The 15,193-nt window shown below is 42.3% G+C and overlaps 1 protein-coding gene across 1 annotated transcript in view; it reads right to left on the reverse strand.

Moving 5' to 3' along the window:
• The window catches only part of LOC139263499 (thrombospondin-4-like), a 144,485-nt gene extending 132,284 nt beyond the window's left edge, over positions 1-12,201 (reverse strand). The window contains exons 1-3 of the mRNA XM_070879679.1: positions 12,183-12,201; positions 11,564-12,057; positions 1,236-1,442 (exon numbers count right to left, since the gene is read on the reverse strand). Coding sequence (XP_070735780.1) covers positions 1,236-1,442; positions 11,564-11,645 — 289 coding nt within the window. The 5' untranslated portion in view covers positions 11,646-12,057; positions 12,183-12,201. The remainder of the gene's footprint in view (positions 1-1,235; positions 1,443-11,563; positions 12,058-12,182) is intronic.
• Between the last annotated feature and the right edge of the window lie 2,992 nt (positions 12,202-15,193).

Here is a 15,193-nt window from a genome sequence, read left to right on the forward strand (position 1 = left end):
CAGACTTGAGGCAATCAGTGACAAATAGCACTCACATGACACAGACAATGACCATCAACAACAAGAGAAAACCCAACCATATCCCCTTGATATTCAATGGCATGACCATCACCAACTCCAATACTATCAACATTCTGGGGTACACCATTGACCAGAAACTCAACTGGACCAGCTACATAAATGCCATAGCTATTAGAGCAAGTCAGAGGCTGGGTACTCTGCAGTGAGTGGCCCAATTCCTGACTCCCCAAACCCTTTCCACCATCTACAAGGCACATGTCACGAGCGCAGTAGAATACTCTCCAGTTACCTGAATGGGTGCAGCTGCAACAACACCTAAGAAACTCAACACTATTCTATATAAAGCATTCCACTTGATGGGCATTTCATCCACTAGCCTAAACATCCACCGTCCAGCATCAGTGTACTGTGGCTGCAATGTATACTATCTACAATATGCACCGCAGCAACTCACTAAAGCTTCTTCAGTGGCAAATCCCAAACCCACAACCTCCACCATCCAGAAGGACATGACCAACAGGTGCATGGAAACACCATCACCTCCAAGTTCCCCTCCAAGTCACACACCATTCTGACTTGGACATATATCGCTGTTCTTTCATTGTCACTGGGTCAAAATCCTGGAACTCCCTACCTAACAGCATTTTAGGAGCAACTTCATCTATTAAATAGTGCCTTTCATGATCTCAGGATGTCCCAAAGCGCTTTACAGCAAATAAAGTACTTTTAAAGTGTAGTCACTATTGTAATGTAGGAAACGCGGCAGCCAATTTGCGCACAGCAAGCTCCCACAAACAGCAATGTGATAATGACCAGATAATCTATTTCAGTGATGTTGATTGATGGATAATTATTGGCCAGGACACTTGGGATAACCCCCCTGCTCTTCTTCGAAATAGTGCCATGGGATATTATATGTCCACCTGAGAGAGCACAGGGGTATCGGTTTAACATCTCACCCGGAAGATGGCATTGGAATATCAGCCTAAATTTTTGTGATCAAGTCTCAGTGGTGGGATTTGAACCCACAATCTTCTGACTCAGAGGCAAGAGTGCTAACCACTGAGCCACTGAGCAGCTGAAGCAGAAGACCCACCATTAACTTCTCATTAACTGCCCATTAACTAGGAATGGGCAATAAAGGCCGGCCTTGCCTGCGATGCCCAGGTTCCAAGAATTAATGTTTAGAAAATGACTAAAACATGTCTTCTTACCTTTATTCAGTCGACCCAACACTGAAAATTCAAAGTATTTAATATTGCCTCTAGTGGAATAAAGTCCAAAGATGGTAGCCAGAGATTTTGGTTGCAGTTTAAACGTTGACACAATATAGACTTCATTTACTGCTGGGGTATCAGTTAGAGCTTGTTGTAGCAGGTCCACATAACCTCTGTGCTCTGACAAAGAAAGAAGGTCAAGTACTGCAAAAGAATTTAAAAGAAAAAGCTTTATAAGTACAGAATGATACAAAATTCTGCTAAAACAGTGGGAGGAAGACATGCACAGAACCAATAGCAAATGTATTATAGAGGATAAAGGTGGCTTTGACAACCTCTCCTCCATCTCACACACAGGATTAACTTTCCCAATTTCTAATATAATAAAGATTATGATTAGGATTGCACAACTGATAGAAACATAAGAAAGCTGCAATGAGAAAAGCCCATTGAGCTATAAAGTCCATTCCTTTCACAATAACAGAGCATATATATGGGAAAATGAACGAAAGAGGCAAAAGAATTGGGGGGACCTTCAAAGAAAAGAAAGACTTGTACTTATTGTTTGCTCCCACAGCCATGTAATAATGACCAGATAATCTGTTTTAGTGATAAATATTAGCTAGGATACTGAGGATAACTCCTCTGCTCTTCTTCAAAATAGTGTCATGGGATCTTTTACATCCTTCTTAGAGAGCAGACAGGGCCTCGGTTTAATATCTCCTCCAAAAGACAGCTCCTCCAATAGTATAGCACTCCCCCACTCCTGCACTGGAGTGTTAGCCTAGATTTTTGTGATCAGGTATCTGGAGTGGGATTTGAACCCACAACCTTCTGACTCAGAGGCGAGGCGGGGGTGGGGGGGGGGGAGGTGGGCTGCAGTTGGATAGAGTAGGCTGGATTTAGAGGACTGGGGGATGAGCGAGTGGATATAGGGCTGAAGATAGTTGCAGAACCAGTGTGGAGCAAGGCCAACGAGAGATTTATAAATGACAAGTGAGGATTTTAAATTCAATCTCTTGCAGGACGGGAAGCCAACGTATGTTAAAGATGACTGCGGTGATGGGCGAGCAGGAACTAATGCAGGGCCGAATATGGGCAGCTGAGTTATGGATTATTTTAGCTTTATAGAAGGCAGAGGACAGGATGGCAGCAAGTGCTAGAAAAGTCAAATCTAGAGGTGACAAAGGCTTTGGTGGCAGTGGAGGTAATATAAGGGCAGAATCATGTAATTGTTTGCAAATGGAAATAAGTAATCTGCCTTTCTATGGGTTCTATTTTACTTATTTAATCTTCTGAAAGTTCAGCAAAATTTCTTCCTTTTCCCCAACCTAAACAAGCTAATTACCCTTAAACTCTAAATGATTCATCGTTGGTAGTTTTCCATGACATGACTCAACAGCTCAGGAACTGTTGTGGACTTATAGAATACTTGAACATGCCTGTCAGTATATACCCAAACCTCTGGTCCTGTTTCCAACAAGAGATTTCTGATGAAAGATCATCAACCTGAAACATTAACTCTGTTTCTCTCTCCACAGATGCTGAGTGTTTCCAGCATTTTCTGTTTCTATTTCAGATTTCCAGCATCCGCAGTATTTTGCTTTTGAGATATATCTCCAGCTTTTTTTGAAAAGAAGTTTATCACCACATTATTAATGGATTTTGTTGGGATTCAATTTCACATTTTTACCGTTCTTACTATATAAATCAATCTTACTATATTAAATAATCTCTTTCAGAAATGCGTCAATTTATCGCTTGAACCTATTTATATCTCAATGTTTTTCCCCAGTTAACTTATTCCACAGGTAAGAGTCTTCTGCTGATTTCTCTCCTTTTGCCTATTGAGGTTCCGAGTCATGTTCCTTCTTGGTAATGTCCAAGAATGCAGGAAGATACCATACTGCTTGCAATGTTCATGAACTTTTCTCAGATTAAACTTTCCAAGATGGATAGCCTCAGTTGACTAAAGTGCCCATTTTGACAAGTGACTCTCTCACAAATGTTGACGTGGGCAGTGCATTTAAGTGTGTTCCCTTTTAAATGATATTATCATAGTCTAGTACTGAGACTAAAATTCTCATCTCCACTAATTTTAGTAATTTAGGGCCCAACTTTGCCCAACATCTTTTTTGGCGCACTTACCTTAAGTGCGCCGACTTTGCGCGCTGGAAAAGGCGCCGGAAAAAAGCTCTTCTGAGTCCAGCGTGGCGTGCAGTCTAAAGTGGGGGGGCGGAGCAACAGGCCAGCATGGAAAACAGTGCCGGCACCTGCGCGCATGCTCCTGCCCCCCCGGCGTGTCCTGCGGGCTGAGAGCAGGACCCGATGCTCGCAGCCCCTAGCCCCAGCCGAAGGGACGCCCCGATCTCGCCGCACCCTATTCTCAGCCGAGTGGTCGCCCGCACCGGCCCGCCGAGTTCCCGGGTGAGGTAGGACTTTGGTTTTATTTTTTATTTATTGGTTGTGCTTGAGAGTTTTGATTGGGGGCGGGGGGAGAAGGAGAGGTTTTTTTGGGGGGGGAGGGGGGAGAGGAGAGTTTTTGGGGGCGGGGAGAGAGTGTATTGGGGGGGAGGAGGAGAGTTTTGGAGTGGGGGGAGAAAGAGTGTTTTGGGGAGTGGAGGAGAAAGAGTGTTTTGTATAGCAGCATCTCTCTCTCTCTCTCTCTCTCTCTGGCTACCGCCGCTCTTGCTGCCCCCCCCCCCCATCCCTCCCCCCCGCCCCCATGACATCGTGGCCAGCAGCTTGCATTTCTCCGGCAGGATTTACTTCATTTTTATTAGTATTTTAATTGTTTGAGCTTTTCCTTGCAATGTTTGGTGCTTGGTTGTTGAGGTCCTCTCCAGTTCTCTTTCCTCCCCTATCACTGCCCTAATGTCTGCCGAATGTGCGCTGCTTTTTCTTCACTGCCCGCAAGGTTTTTCAGAGCTAGCCACATACGCTGACCTAAGTCGATTTGGAGTAAGTTTTTGCTGGTCAAAGGGGCATAAATGGCCAAAACTGGCGTAAGTGTCTGGGAACGCCCCCTTTTGAAAATAAAACTGACCTAAAAAAAAAATCATACCTAACTGACTTACTCTGGAGCAAATTTTGGGGGGGAATATGGCATTTTTTAAACTTACGCCAGAAAAAACGAGAAAAGTTATAAAAGTTGTAATTCGATATAATCTCTACCCTATGATCTTCAGGCTATCTACAGTCCCACTAAATAATTCAAACATAATTTGTCACTTAATTTAAAATGTTATTGCTTCCGATACTCTTCTGTTTTACATCAATATTCTGCGTCAACTTTATTTTCTTTCAGTACAGGGAAACAGGCAGATCTTGTATTCACTCGGAGTTTAAGTGCTCTCACTTATTTTCCTGTCTCCGGTATGAAACATGATTTAAATTTGACTCAGCGGTCTCAGCCAAATCGCTTTTTGGCATTCCTATTTTCTTCCATATTTACAGACTGAATTCTCAAAAGGAGAAGTGAGGCATGAAGCTGAACCCCTCAACTAAATTTAAGGAATTATCGCTTCACAAATGAATTTGTGAAATAGGCTGTCAACTAGTGCAATGCATACTGGTTCAGTTAAAACATTCACAGAAAAATTGGAAGAAATCTTGATTCAGCAAGGAACAGTGAATATGATTTAGGGTATAAATAGAACTTAAATATAAATTGGTCAGATAAAGCCCTGCAAAGGCCTTAGATAACTGGGCAACTTGGCTAGGCCTTCTCTTTTTCTACATTCTCAGTTCCACATGAATGAATCATGCTAATGTTCCACGTCAATAATTGCAACAACTTGCATTTATATAATGCCTTAATGTAGTAAAATATCCCAAGGCGCTTCACAGGAGCGTTATCAAACAAAATTTGACACTGAGCCACTTAAGAGATACTAGGACAGATGATCAAAAGCTTGGTCAAAGTGAGGTTAGGGATGGCATCAAACAGGAAATTAGAGATGCGTGCAATAAAGGTACAGCAGTTAGCATGGGTGACTTTAATCTACATATAGATTGGGCTAACCAAACTGGTAGCAATACGGTGGAGGAGGAGTGTATAAGGGATTGTTTGAGACCGATATGTCGAGGAACCAACTAGAGAGCTGGCCATCCTAGACTGGGTGTTGCGTAATGAGAGAGGATTAATTAGCAATCTTGTGCGAGGCCCCTTGGGGAAGAGTGACCATAATATGGTAGTATTCTTCATAAAGATAGAGAGTGACACAGTTAATTCAGAAACAAGGGTCCTGAACTTAATGAAAGGTAACTTCAATGGTATGAGATGTGAATTGGCTAGGATAGACTGGCGAATGATACTTAAAGGGTTGACGGTGGGTAGGCAATGGCAGACATTTAAAGATCACATGGATGAACTTCAACAATTGTACATCCCTGTCTGGCATAAAAATAAAACGGGGAAGGTGGCTTAACAGTGGCTAACAAGGGAAATAGGGATAGTGTTAAATCCAAGGAAGAGGCATATAAATTGGCCAGAAAAAGCAGCAAACATAAGGACTGGGAGAAATTTAGAATTCAGCAGAGGAGGACAAAAGGTTTAATTAGGAGGGGGAAAATAGAGCATGAGAGTAAGCTTGCAGGGAACATAAAAACTGATTGCAAAAGCTTCTATAGATATGTGGAGAAAAAGATTAGTGAAGACAAATGTAGGTCCCTTGCAGTCAGAATCAGGTGAATTTATAATGGGGAACAAAGAAATGGCAGACCAATTGAACAAATACTTTGGTTCTGTCTTCACTAAGGAAGACAAAAATGACCTTCCGGAAATACTAAGGAACCAAGGATCGAGGGAGAAGGAGGAACTGAAGGAAATCCTTATTAGTCAGGAAATTGAGTTAGGGAAATTGAAAGGATTGAAGGCTGATAAATCCCCAGGGCATGATAGTCTGCATTTCAGAGTACTTAAGGAAGTGGCCTTAGAAAGTTGATGCATTGGTGATCATTTTCCAACATTCTATAGATTCTGAATCAGTTCCTATGGATTGAAAGGTAGCTAATGTAACCCCACATTTTTTAAAAAGGGAGAGAAAACAGGGAATTATAGACCGGTTAGCCGAACATCAGTAGTGGGGAAAATGTTGGAATCAATTATTAAAGATATAATAGCAGCGCACTTGGAAAGCAGTGACAGGATCGGTCCAAGTCAGCATGGATTTATGAAAGGGAAATCATGCTTGACGAATCTTCTAGAATTTTTTGAGGATGTAACTAGTAGAGTGGACAAGGGAGAACCAGTGGATGTGATGTATTTGGACTTTTAAAAGGCTTTTGACAAGGTCCCACACAAGACATTAGCGTGCAAAATTAAAGCACGTGGTATTAGGGGTAATGTATTGACGTGGATAGAGAACTGGTTGGTAGACAGGAAACAAAGAGTAGGAATAAACGGGTCCTTTTCAGAATGGCAGGCAATGACTAGTGGGGTACCACAAGGTTCAGTGCTGGGATCCCAGCTATTTACAATATACATTAATGATTTAGACAAAGGAATTGAATGTAATATCTCCACATTTGCAGATGACATTAAGCTGGGTGGCAGTGTGAGCTGTGAGGAGGATGCTAAGAGGCTGCAGGGTGACTTGGACAGATTATGTGAGTGGGCAAATGCATGGCAGATGCAGTATAATGTGGATAAATGTGAGGTTATCCACTTTGATGGCAAAAACAGGAAGGCAGAGTATTATCTGAATGGTGACAGATTAGGAAAAGGGGAGGTGCAATGAGACTTGGATGTCATGGTACATCAGTCATTGAAAGTTGGCATGCAGGTACAGCAGGCGATGAAGAAGGCAAATGGCATGTTGGCCTTCATAGCGAGAGGATTTGAGTATAGGAGCAGGGAGGTCTTACTGCCGTTGTACAGGGCCTTGGTGAGGCCACACCTAGAATATTGTATACAGTTTTGGTCTCCTAATCTGAGGAAGGACATTGTTGCTATTGAGGGAGTGCAGCGAAGGTTCACCAGACTGATTCCCGGGATGGCAGGACTGACATATGAAGAAACACTGGATCGACTAGGCTTATATTCACTGGAATTTAGAAGAATGAGAGAGGATGTCATAGAAACATGTAAAATTCTGACGGGACTGGACAGGCTAGATGCAGGAAGAATGTTCCCGATGTTGGGGAAGTCCAGAACCAGGGGTCACAGTCTAAGGATAAGGGGTAAGCCATTTAGCACCGAGATGAGGGGAAACTTCTTCACTCAGAGAATTGTGAACCTGTGGAATTCTCTCCCACAGAAAGTTATTGAGACCAGTTCGTTAGATATATTCAAAAGGGATTGGCCCTTAAGGCTAAAGGGATCAAGGGGTATGGAGAGAAAGCAGGAATGGGGTACTGAAGTTGCATGATCAGCCATGATCATATTGAATGGTGGTGCAAGCTCGAAGGGCCGAATGGCCTACTCCTGCACCTATTTTCTATGTTTCTAAGGAGCATCTTAAAGGAAGAAAGATCCCAAAGCTTGATCATTTCTTTGGGGCCCATCTATGAGTACTCTTAGCCATCTGGTTGGATTCTTAGATGTTTCTCCTGATAATCCAGACCTTGGAATGAACTGAACATCTCCTTTGCTTATATTCTATGTACTTTATTGATATATCTACGAAAGAAAACTTCCCTACTTATCTGTTGAGGAAGCTCACAAACACCTTATTCAGATGCATCAGCTAACCCAGCAACTTTAATATCAGGGGTAAAAACAGAAAATGCTAGAAATACTCAGCAGGTCAGGCAGCACCTATAGAGAGAAACAGAGTTACGTTTCAGGTCGATGACCCTTCATCAGAACTGGAAAATGTTAGAGATGTAACTGATTTTAAGCAAGTACAGAGGCAGAGAAAGCGGGGAGGTGAGGAAAGAACAAAAGGGAAGCTCTGTGATAGGATGGAACGCAGGAGAATAAAATGACAAAAGGTATGATGTACAAGGCATCTCCTTACCGTTAACATCTCCTTTTGCTTTGTTTTTTTTGTTCTTAACTCCTCTTAAACTTAAACTCCGTTGTTTTGGTGTTTTCACTACAATGGCCCTGAATTTGCGGTTGGAGGTGTGCCTCTGGAGTACCCCTCCGACTCGCGAAATATTTCTAAACTTACCTTCTGGCTCCACAGCTACTGAGTGTTCTGGTCCTTGGCCTCCAGGCGTATGCCTCAGTAATGGCCCACGGATCCCAGGGACGCAGACGGTTCGGAAGCATCCCTGGGATCACGTGGGCCAGGTCCTCCAATGAGAAAGGAGGATTCCATTTACAAATGGAATCCCCATAAACCCTGATGGAATCTTGAATTAATTAAACAATTTAGGCAACTGCAATAAAAATAAATGTTCTCAATTTCAAATTTAATGAAAAGTCCCTTCAATACTGCAAATACAATGAAAGTGTCATTTTATGAAAAATAATTTAAAACATTTTAATCAGGCCTAAATTTTGCATAAACTAATTTTAAGTGTTTATGCGTCATTTTTAATTTAACATTTTTTATTTTAAGATTGATATTAACCCTATGGCTGCTTTTACCAAACATAAGAGTTTCATGGGCATTTGCTCGGCAGTGGTTGGGCCCAACTCTGCGTCATCGAAAGTGATTTCTCAGTCAGTTTGGTCAGTCTGTAATGGCATACCTTGGCAGATCGCAAGTTCTGGGTTTTCGCGCATACGTAGTGCATGCTGAAACCTGGAACTTGCAAAGCCTTTCAGAATGCTGCGTTTACGGCGTCATCCGGACTGTAAAATCCGGGCCAGTGTGACTGCTACAGAAACAATTACTGAGGGACAAATATTCATTTTCTCTATTAGGTCGCAGTAAGATTAAACGTGCATGTGATTTCAATTATTGGATCTTACTGATCAAAACACTAAGAAATTGATAGTCAAGGACAATACAGAGGACTCAGAATATTTGATATCGGAAATATAATAATATCGATTGCCTAGCCCTTCCAAAAAGACTCTCAAACCTCTTTCATGTTGGAGGCTGCACCCTTGTTACTATAATAGGGTCCATGATCCATTCCGTCATTTCATCATCATCATCATCATCATCATCATAGGCAGTCCCTCGGAATCGAGGAAGGCTTGCTTCCACTCCCAAAGTGAGTTCTCTGGTGGCTGAACAGTCCAATATGAGAGCCACAGACCCTGTCACAGGTGGGACAGACATTCGTCGAAGGAAGGGGTGGGTGGGGCTGGTTTGCCGCGCGCTCCTTCAGCTGCCTGCGCTTGACCTCTTCACGTTCTTTGTGTTGAGACTCGAAGAGCTCAACGCCCTCCCGGATGCACTTTCTGCACCTCGGGCGGTCTTCGGCCAGGGTCTTCCAGGTGTCAGTGGTGATGTCGCACTTTACCAGGGAGGCTTTGAGGGTGTCCTTGTAACACTTCCGCTGCCCACCTTTGGCTCGTTTACCATGAAGGAGCTCCGCATAAAGAATTTGCCATTTATATCATCATCAACAACAACAACTTGTATTTATATAGCGCCTTTAATGTAGTAAATAGTCCCAAGGCGCTTCACAGGAGTATTACGAGATTTAAAAATTTGACACCGAGTTGCATAAGGAGAAATTAGGGGAGGTGAGGTCAAAGAGGTAGGTTTTGAGAAGCATCTTGATGGAGGAAAGGGAGGTGGAGAGGTTTAGGCAGGGAATTCCAGAGCTTGGGGCCTAGGTAACAGAAGGCACAGACACCAGTGGCTGAATGATTATAATCAGGGGTGCTCAAGAGGGCAGAATTAGAGGAGCGCAGACATCTCGGGGAGTTATGGGGCTGGAGGAGATTATAGAGATAGGGAGGGGCGAGGCCACAGAGGGATTTGTAGGATGAGAATTTTGAAATTGAGGCGTTGCTTAACCAGGAGCCAATGTAGGTGAGCGAGCTCAGGGGTGATGGGTGAACGGGACTTGATGTGAGTTAGGACACGGGCAGCCGAGTTTTGGATCACCTCTAGTTTACGTGGGGTAGAATATGGGAGGCCAGCCAGGAGTGCATTGAAATAGTCAAGTCTCGAGGTAACAAAGGCGTGGATAAGGCTTCAGCAGCAGATGAGTTGAGGCAAGAGCGGAGATGGGCGATGTTACTGAGGTGGAAATAGGCGATCTTCGTTATGCTGCGGATATATGGTCGCAAGCTCATTTCAGGGTCAAATATGACACCAAGGTTGTTGGGAAAATAGTCCAAGAACAGTATTATAATCAAACGACTATAATTTACGATTCAGTAAGTTATTTTCATAATTACTTAAAATTTAATCTCCGCTATTTCATTTTAATGAGTGCTTAACATTACATTCCGGTTGAACACTTCCTTAATCAATTATAATGAGTTTGGTTATATTTAAATGGCTGGAAGTAATTTTGCTCAGTAACCAATTTACCATGGCTGGATAGAAAAGCCGCTGTCCTGCATTGTGAGTTCCAACGCGAGTTGAGTCTAATCTCTTTACAAGCTATGTAACACTCCCCGAAGTAAAATGGGAATAACTACTTTATGATATTGAAAAAGGAACACAGTGGCAGGCAAGAAAGGTTCTTATTGTGTTAGATTCTTATTGTGTTACTAACTAGGCACTTAACACTCTCTCACATCACTGTCCCCCAACTTTTTGAAAATGACTAATTTAAAGGAGTCTGGATGTATATGGACTGTGGCTCTAACAGATTAGATTCTCAATTCATGTAGCGTGTCCCGTAGCATCTGCAGTGCAATCAAAACTAATTGAATATGACAGATTAATATTAACACAGATGGTTATCTAATGAGGAAATAGCAGGTGGTTCTGGTTATGGGTCATAACATATTAAATTTGCACCTTACCAAAGCATCTAAACTCCTCTATATAATCGACTGGATTGTAACTGGCCCAGGTCGTGCCTTGCCATTGAAAGACCCGCAGCAGAGAGATTACATTTCCTCTTGTCCCAAGTAACTTTCCCTTTAAAACAGCGAATCAATGTCGATGCTTGGTAGCATTTTGTTTAACATTAAAGTATTGTTTTGGTCTTCAGGTGCCAGATTCACCGTCACATTGCAAGATTTGGAAGGCGCGCCTTGTACAATAATCTTACCTGTCACGCTGGGTACTTTTAACATATTTTTAAAATCACATTGTTTCCAGGGGAGATTCATTGAATCCCGATTTATTTTCTTTGAAAACGAGGATCGATAACGAGGTGCGTCGAAATACATGCATTTACATGTTATGTCATCACAGAAACTAGTGAAAGAATTTCAAATCAAATGATGCAAAAATCATTCGCAAGCGAAGTAAAAATGAATTGCTTCTGTCTCGGTTAGCTCAGATACTCACTTTCTGGTTCAGAATCGCTTGAAAAACTTGGCGCTGGTTGCAGGAGAAGACGGAAAAGCAACACCACTGTGCCCCACTTCATCTCTTCGGGGGTTGAAAGCCTCTATTCCAAGAATCTGTGAAGTCTTAGCTACTAAACTAATATCGGAGCAAGAATTGAAGGCTAGAAGTTGGAAGTATGGCTGGAGAAATGGTCAATAGCAGCAGCGGGACATGCTGACACTTTGCGGATAACCTCTGTCCAGCTGTGGCGTGATGCAGACCTTTGCAGAAGTGGCTGAAGTTTCTGATCGACTTTCCTTTTAACTCCCTCACACGCTCGCCTCACACTGAGAAAGTGTGACGATAAAAAGTTGCTCCATATGTGTTCGGATTTGCCTGACTTCTTGCACTCTTGGGATAATGGCTTATTCTGGCTCCAGGCTTAGTTCACATTTTCTGCTTGATGGGAGTTGGGAAAACGTGTTGATTCATTAAGCACGATGCTGACCATCCTGTAGATAAGACACAAGGAGCGCAAAAGCACCACAGGGAGATTGACATTTATCTGGTAGAACTAATAGCACAAAATAAGCGATTGAAAGTAAATGTAAAACGCGTTACACACACTGTCTCTTACTAGATGGCTTTAATCTCTGTCACAAGTTGCTAGCTCCTTAAAGCGGCAGAGACTTCAATGGGAAAGAAAATCATACGGGGTCTAAAATGTGCTGTCCATTCACTATCCTCCATTTTGTACTGCTGCCAAAGACCAATTTCACCCCTTTGTCTTCATGAAAATCTGAAAAGAAAAAAGAAAAACTTGCATTTATATAGAGGCTTGCACATCCTCAGGACGTCAGGGGCATATATGTGCAATGCTGCACTTATGGAAATAGATGTTGATGATGGATAGGATGTGGGATTTGAAGTGCAGCACCATGACACAAAGATTTTGCACAGACTGGGTCAGCCTAAGTAACGGACAAGGGAGGCGAATCAGAGGCAATAACATTTATATAGCGCCTTTAACGTAGTAACACATCTAGAAACATAGAAACATAGAAAATAGGTGCAGGAGTAGGCCATTCGGCCCTTCTAGCCTGCACCGCCATTCAATGAGTTCATGGCACTTCCCAGGAGCGTTATCAAACAAAATTTGACACTGAGCCACATAAGGAGATATTAGGACAGATGACTAAAAGCTTGATCAACGAGGTAGGTTTTAAGCAGCTTTTTAGGAGGAGAGGAAGGTAGAGGAGAAGAGATGTTTAGGGAGGGAATTACAGAGCTTTGGACCTAGGCAATTGAAGGCACAACTGCCAATGATGGAGTAATTAAAATCAGGGCTGAGCAAGAGGCCAGAATTGGAGTAGCGCAGAGATCTTGAAGGGTTGTAGGCAATGTTCCCTTTAAGCTTCGTGGCCCTGCAGCCCAGCAGTGCTCTGCAGCTCCCCCGCAGCCAGCTCACCGGTCTTTAAATAGGAAAAAACGCGTATGGGCGGTATTTTGAATGGGCCGCGCAGTCCTTTAAAGGGGCCCAACATCCCAAAAAAAAATGAAAAGGAACATTGGTTGTGGGCCGAGGTTACAGAAATAGGCAAAGCCATGGAGGGATTGAAAGAAAAGGATGAGAATTTTAAAATTGAGGCGTAGCCGGACGGGAAGCCAATGGCGGTCAGCGAACACAGCGGGATGAGTGACTGGGTATTGGTGCGAGTTAGGATACAGGCAGCAGAATTTTGGATGATCTCGAGTTTATGTAGGATGGAAGATGGGAGACCAGCCAGGGGAGCATTGGAATAGTCAGATTTAGAGGTAACAAAGACATGGATGTGGGTTTCAGCAGCAGAAGAGCTGAGGCAGGGGCAGAGTTGGGTGATGTTACGGAGGTGAAAGTAGACATTCTTGGTGATGGAGCGGATATGTGATCGGAATCTCATCTTGGGGTTAAATACGACACCAAGGTTGCAAAAACATCAGACAGTTGCCAGGGAGAGAGATGGAGTCGATGGCTGGGGAACGTTTGAAGCGAGGGAGCAGGGGTTATGGCAGGGTTAAAAATAATGGCTTTGATCTTCCTTATATTAATTTGGAGGAAGTAATCATTCATCCATGAATTGACATTGGTCAGGCAACCTGACAGAACAAAAGTGGTTATGTAGTTGTGGGAGGTGGTGGTGACGTAGAGTGTGATTAGTGTACAGAGTTTATCCTGCAACTTACTGGGCCAAAGATTGCGGTCGGAGGCTTCCCGCGGGCTTCCATTACTATCAATGAGATTACCCCTAAAAACAAAAAAAAATACACACATAAATAAAATGAGCACTTCACTTTTTAAAAAAAGTAATAGAAATTAAATTAAATTCAATGTTTTATAAAAAAAATTTTTTTTTGAAATTAAAAAAAAATGTTTTAATAGTGTTAAACATAAACTTACCTTCATAGGCAAGGTTTTTGATATATAAATAAGCAATAAAATGTAATTTTTCTATCTTTTAAAACCTTTACTAGGCGTAAGAGTTTTAAGGACATTCGCTGGGCAAGAGTTGTGCAAATAGCCCAAATCTCTGCCTGCAAAGACCCTTTTCCTAGGGAGGTGCCGGGTTTAGGTGCATGCACTTTGCACGCCTAAACCTGGAACTTGCGGGGCCTCTTCTGGCGCGTGCGCAATCTATGGCCCACTGTGTTTAACTGTACAGAAGATCCACCTGTAATAAATGAAAGACACCTGCCTTATTGTAGAAACCAGCTCCATTGCTGGTAACCAGCTTCAGGTTGAATGAAGAGGTTCTCTCGATCGATAAGGCTCTTCTAGTGAACAGCGTGAAGGTGGCTATGCTGTCTAAAACTGCCTCATAACACTCTATAGCATAAATGACTAAATGCAAATCTACTTTTCTTTCTAACCACAGCTTTGGGTTCACAATAAAGCACCATGACAAACATCCCTCTAAATCCAAATCTCTGTAGTATGACAAATTTAAAATTAACAGTGGATCAAAGTGAATCTTTTTCACAGTGAAATACCAAGGTGTACTTTTTAGTTTGGGTAACAGGGTGTCTCATTTTTAGGGGTGTCACTAGTCTTCATTCCTCCCTCTGAATAGATCTATGTTTGGCCTAGTCACAATAATGGCATTCTCAGCATCTCTATGTAGAGGTTTATGACGGCAACTTAAAGTTAACCTTTGGCTTGATAAATATAGGTATGGCATTACATTCTTACTAACTAGCATGATGATTCACACCTCTGAAATAGAAGCATGTATGCCATCACAGTGCATAAGATATAATATGCACATTGCGCTACCTACACATTATGATTATACTGGTTGCTACAAATGTATTTTTTATATTCTGTATTTGAATCTTAGTTTTAGTATTCAGCATGCAAAGGATACTGCACCATTTGTGGAGGTAGTTGTCACCAGGGTCACAGCTTTTTTAGATTTATTCAAATATATTCTGGATCCCTGTCACGTAATTGAAATATCATAAACATTCCTTCCCACCCCTACTCCAATCTTCAGAAAACCATGAACCTTTCAGACTCTTCACTAGCTACGAGTATCATGACTATAACATGACATTGACTGTAAAAAATATATATATATTTTGTTTAGGAGGACAGGCTAAAGAACAGCAAAG

The sequence above is a fragment of the Pristiophorus japonicus genome, chromosome 1 (genome assembly GCF_044704955.1).
Source record: "Pristiophorus japonicus isolate sPriJap1 chromosome 1, sPriJap1.hap1, whole genome shotgun sequence".
Classification (NCBI taxonomy): domain Eukaryota; kingdom Metazoa; phylum Chordata; class Chondrichthyes; family Pristiophoridae; genus Pristiophorus; species Pristiophorus japonicus.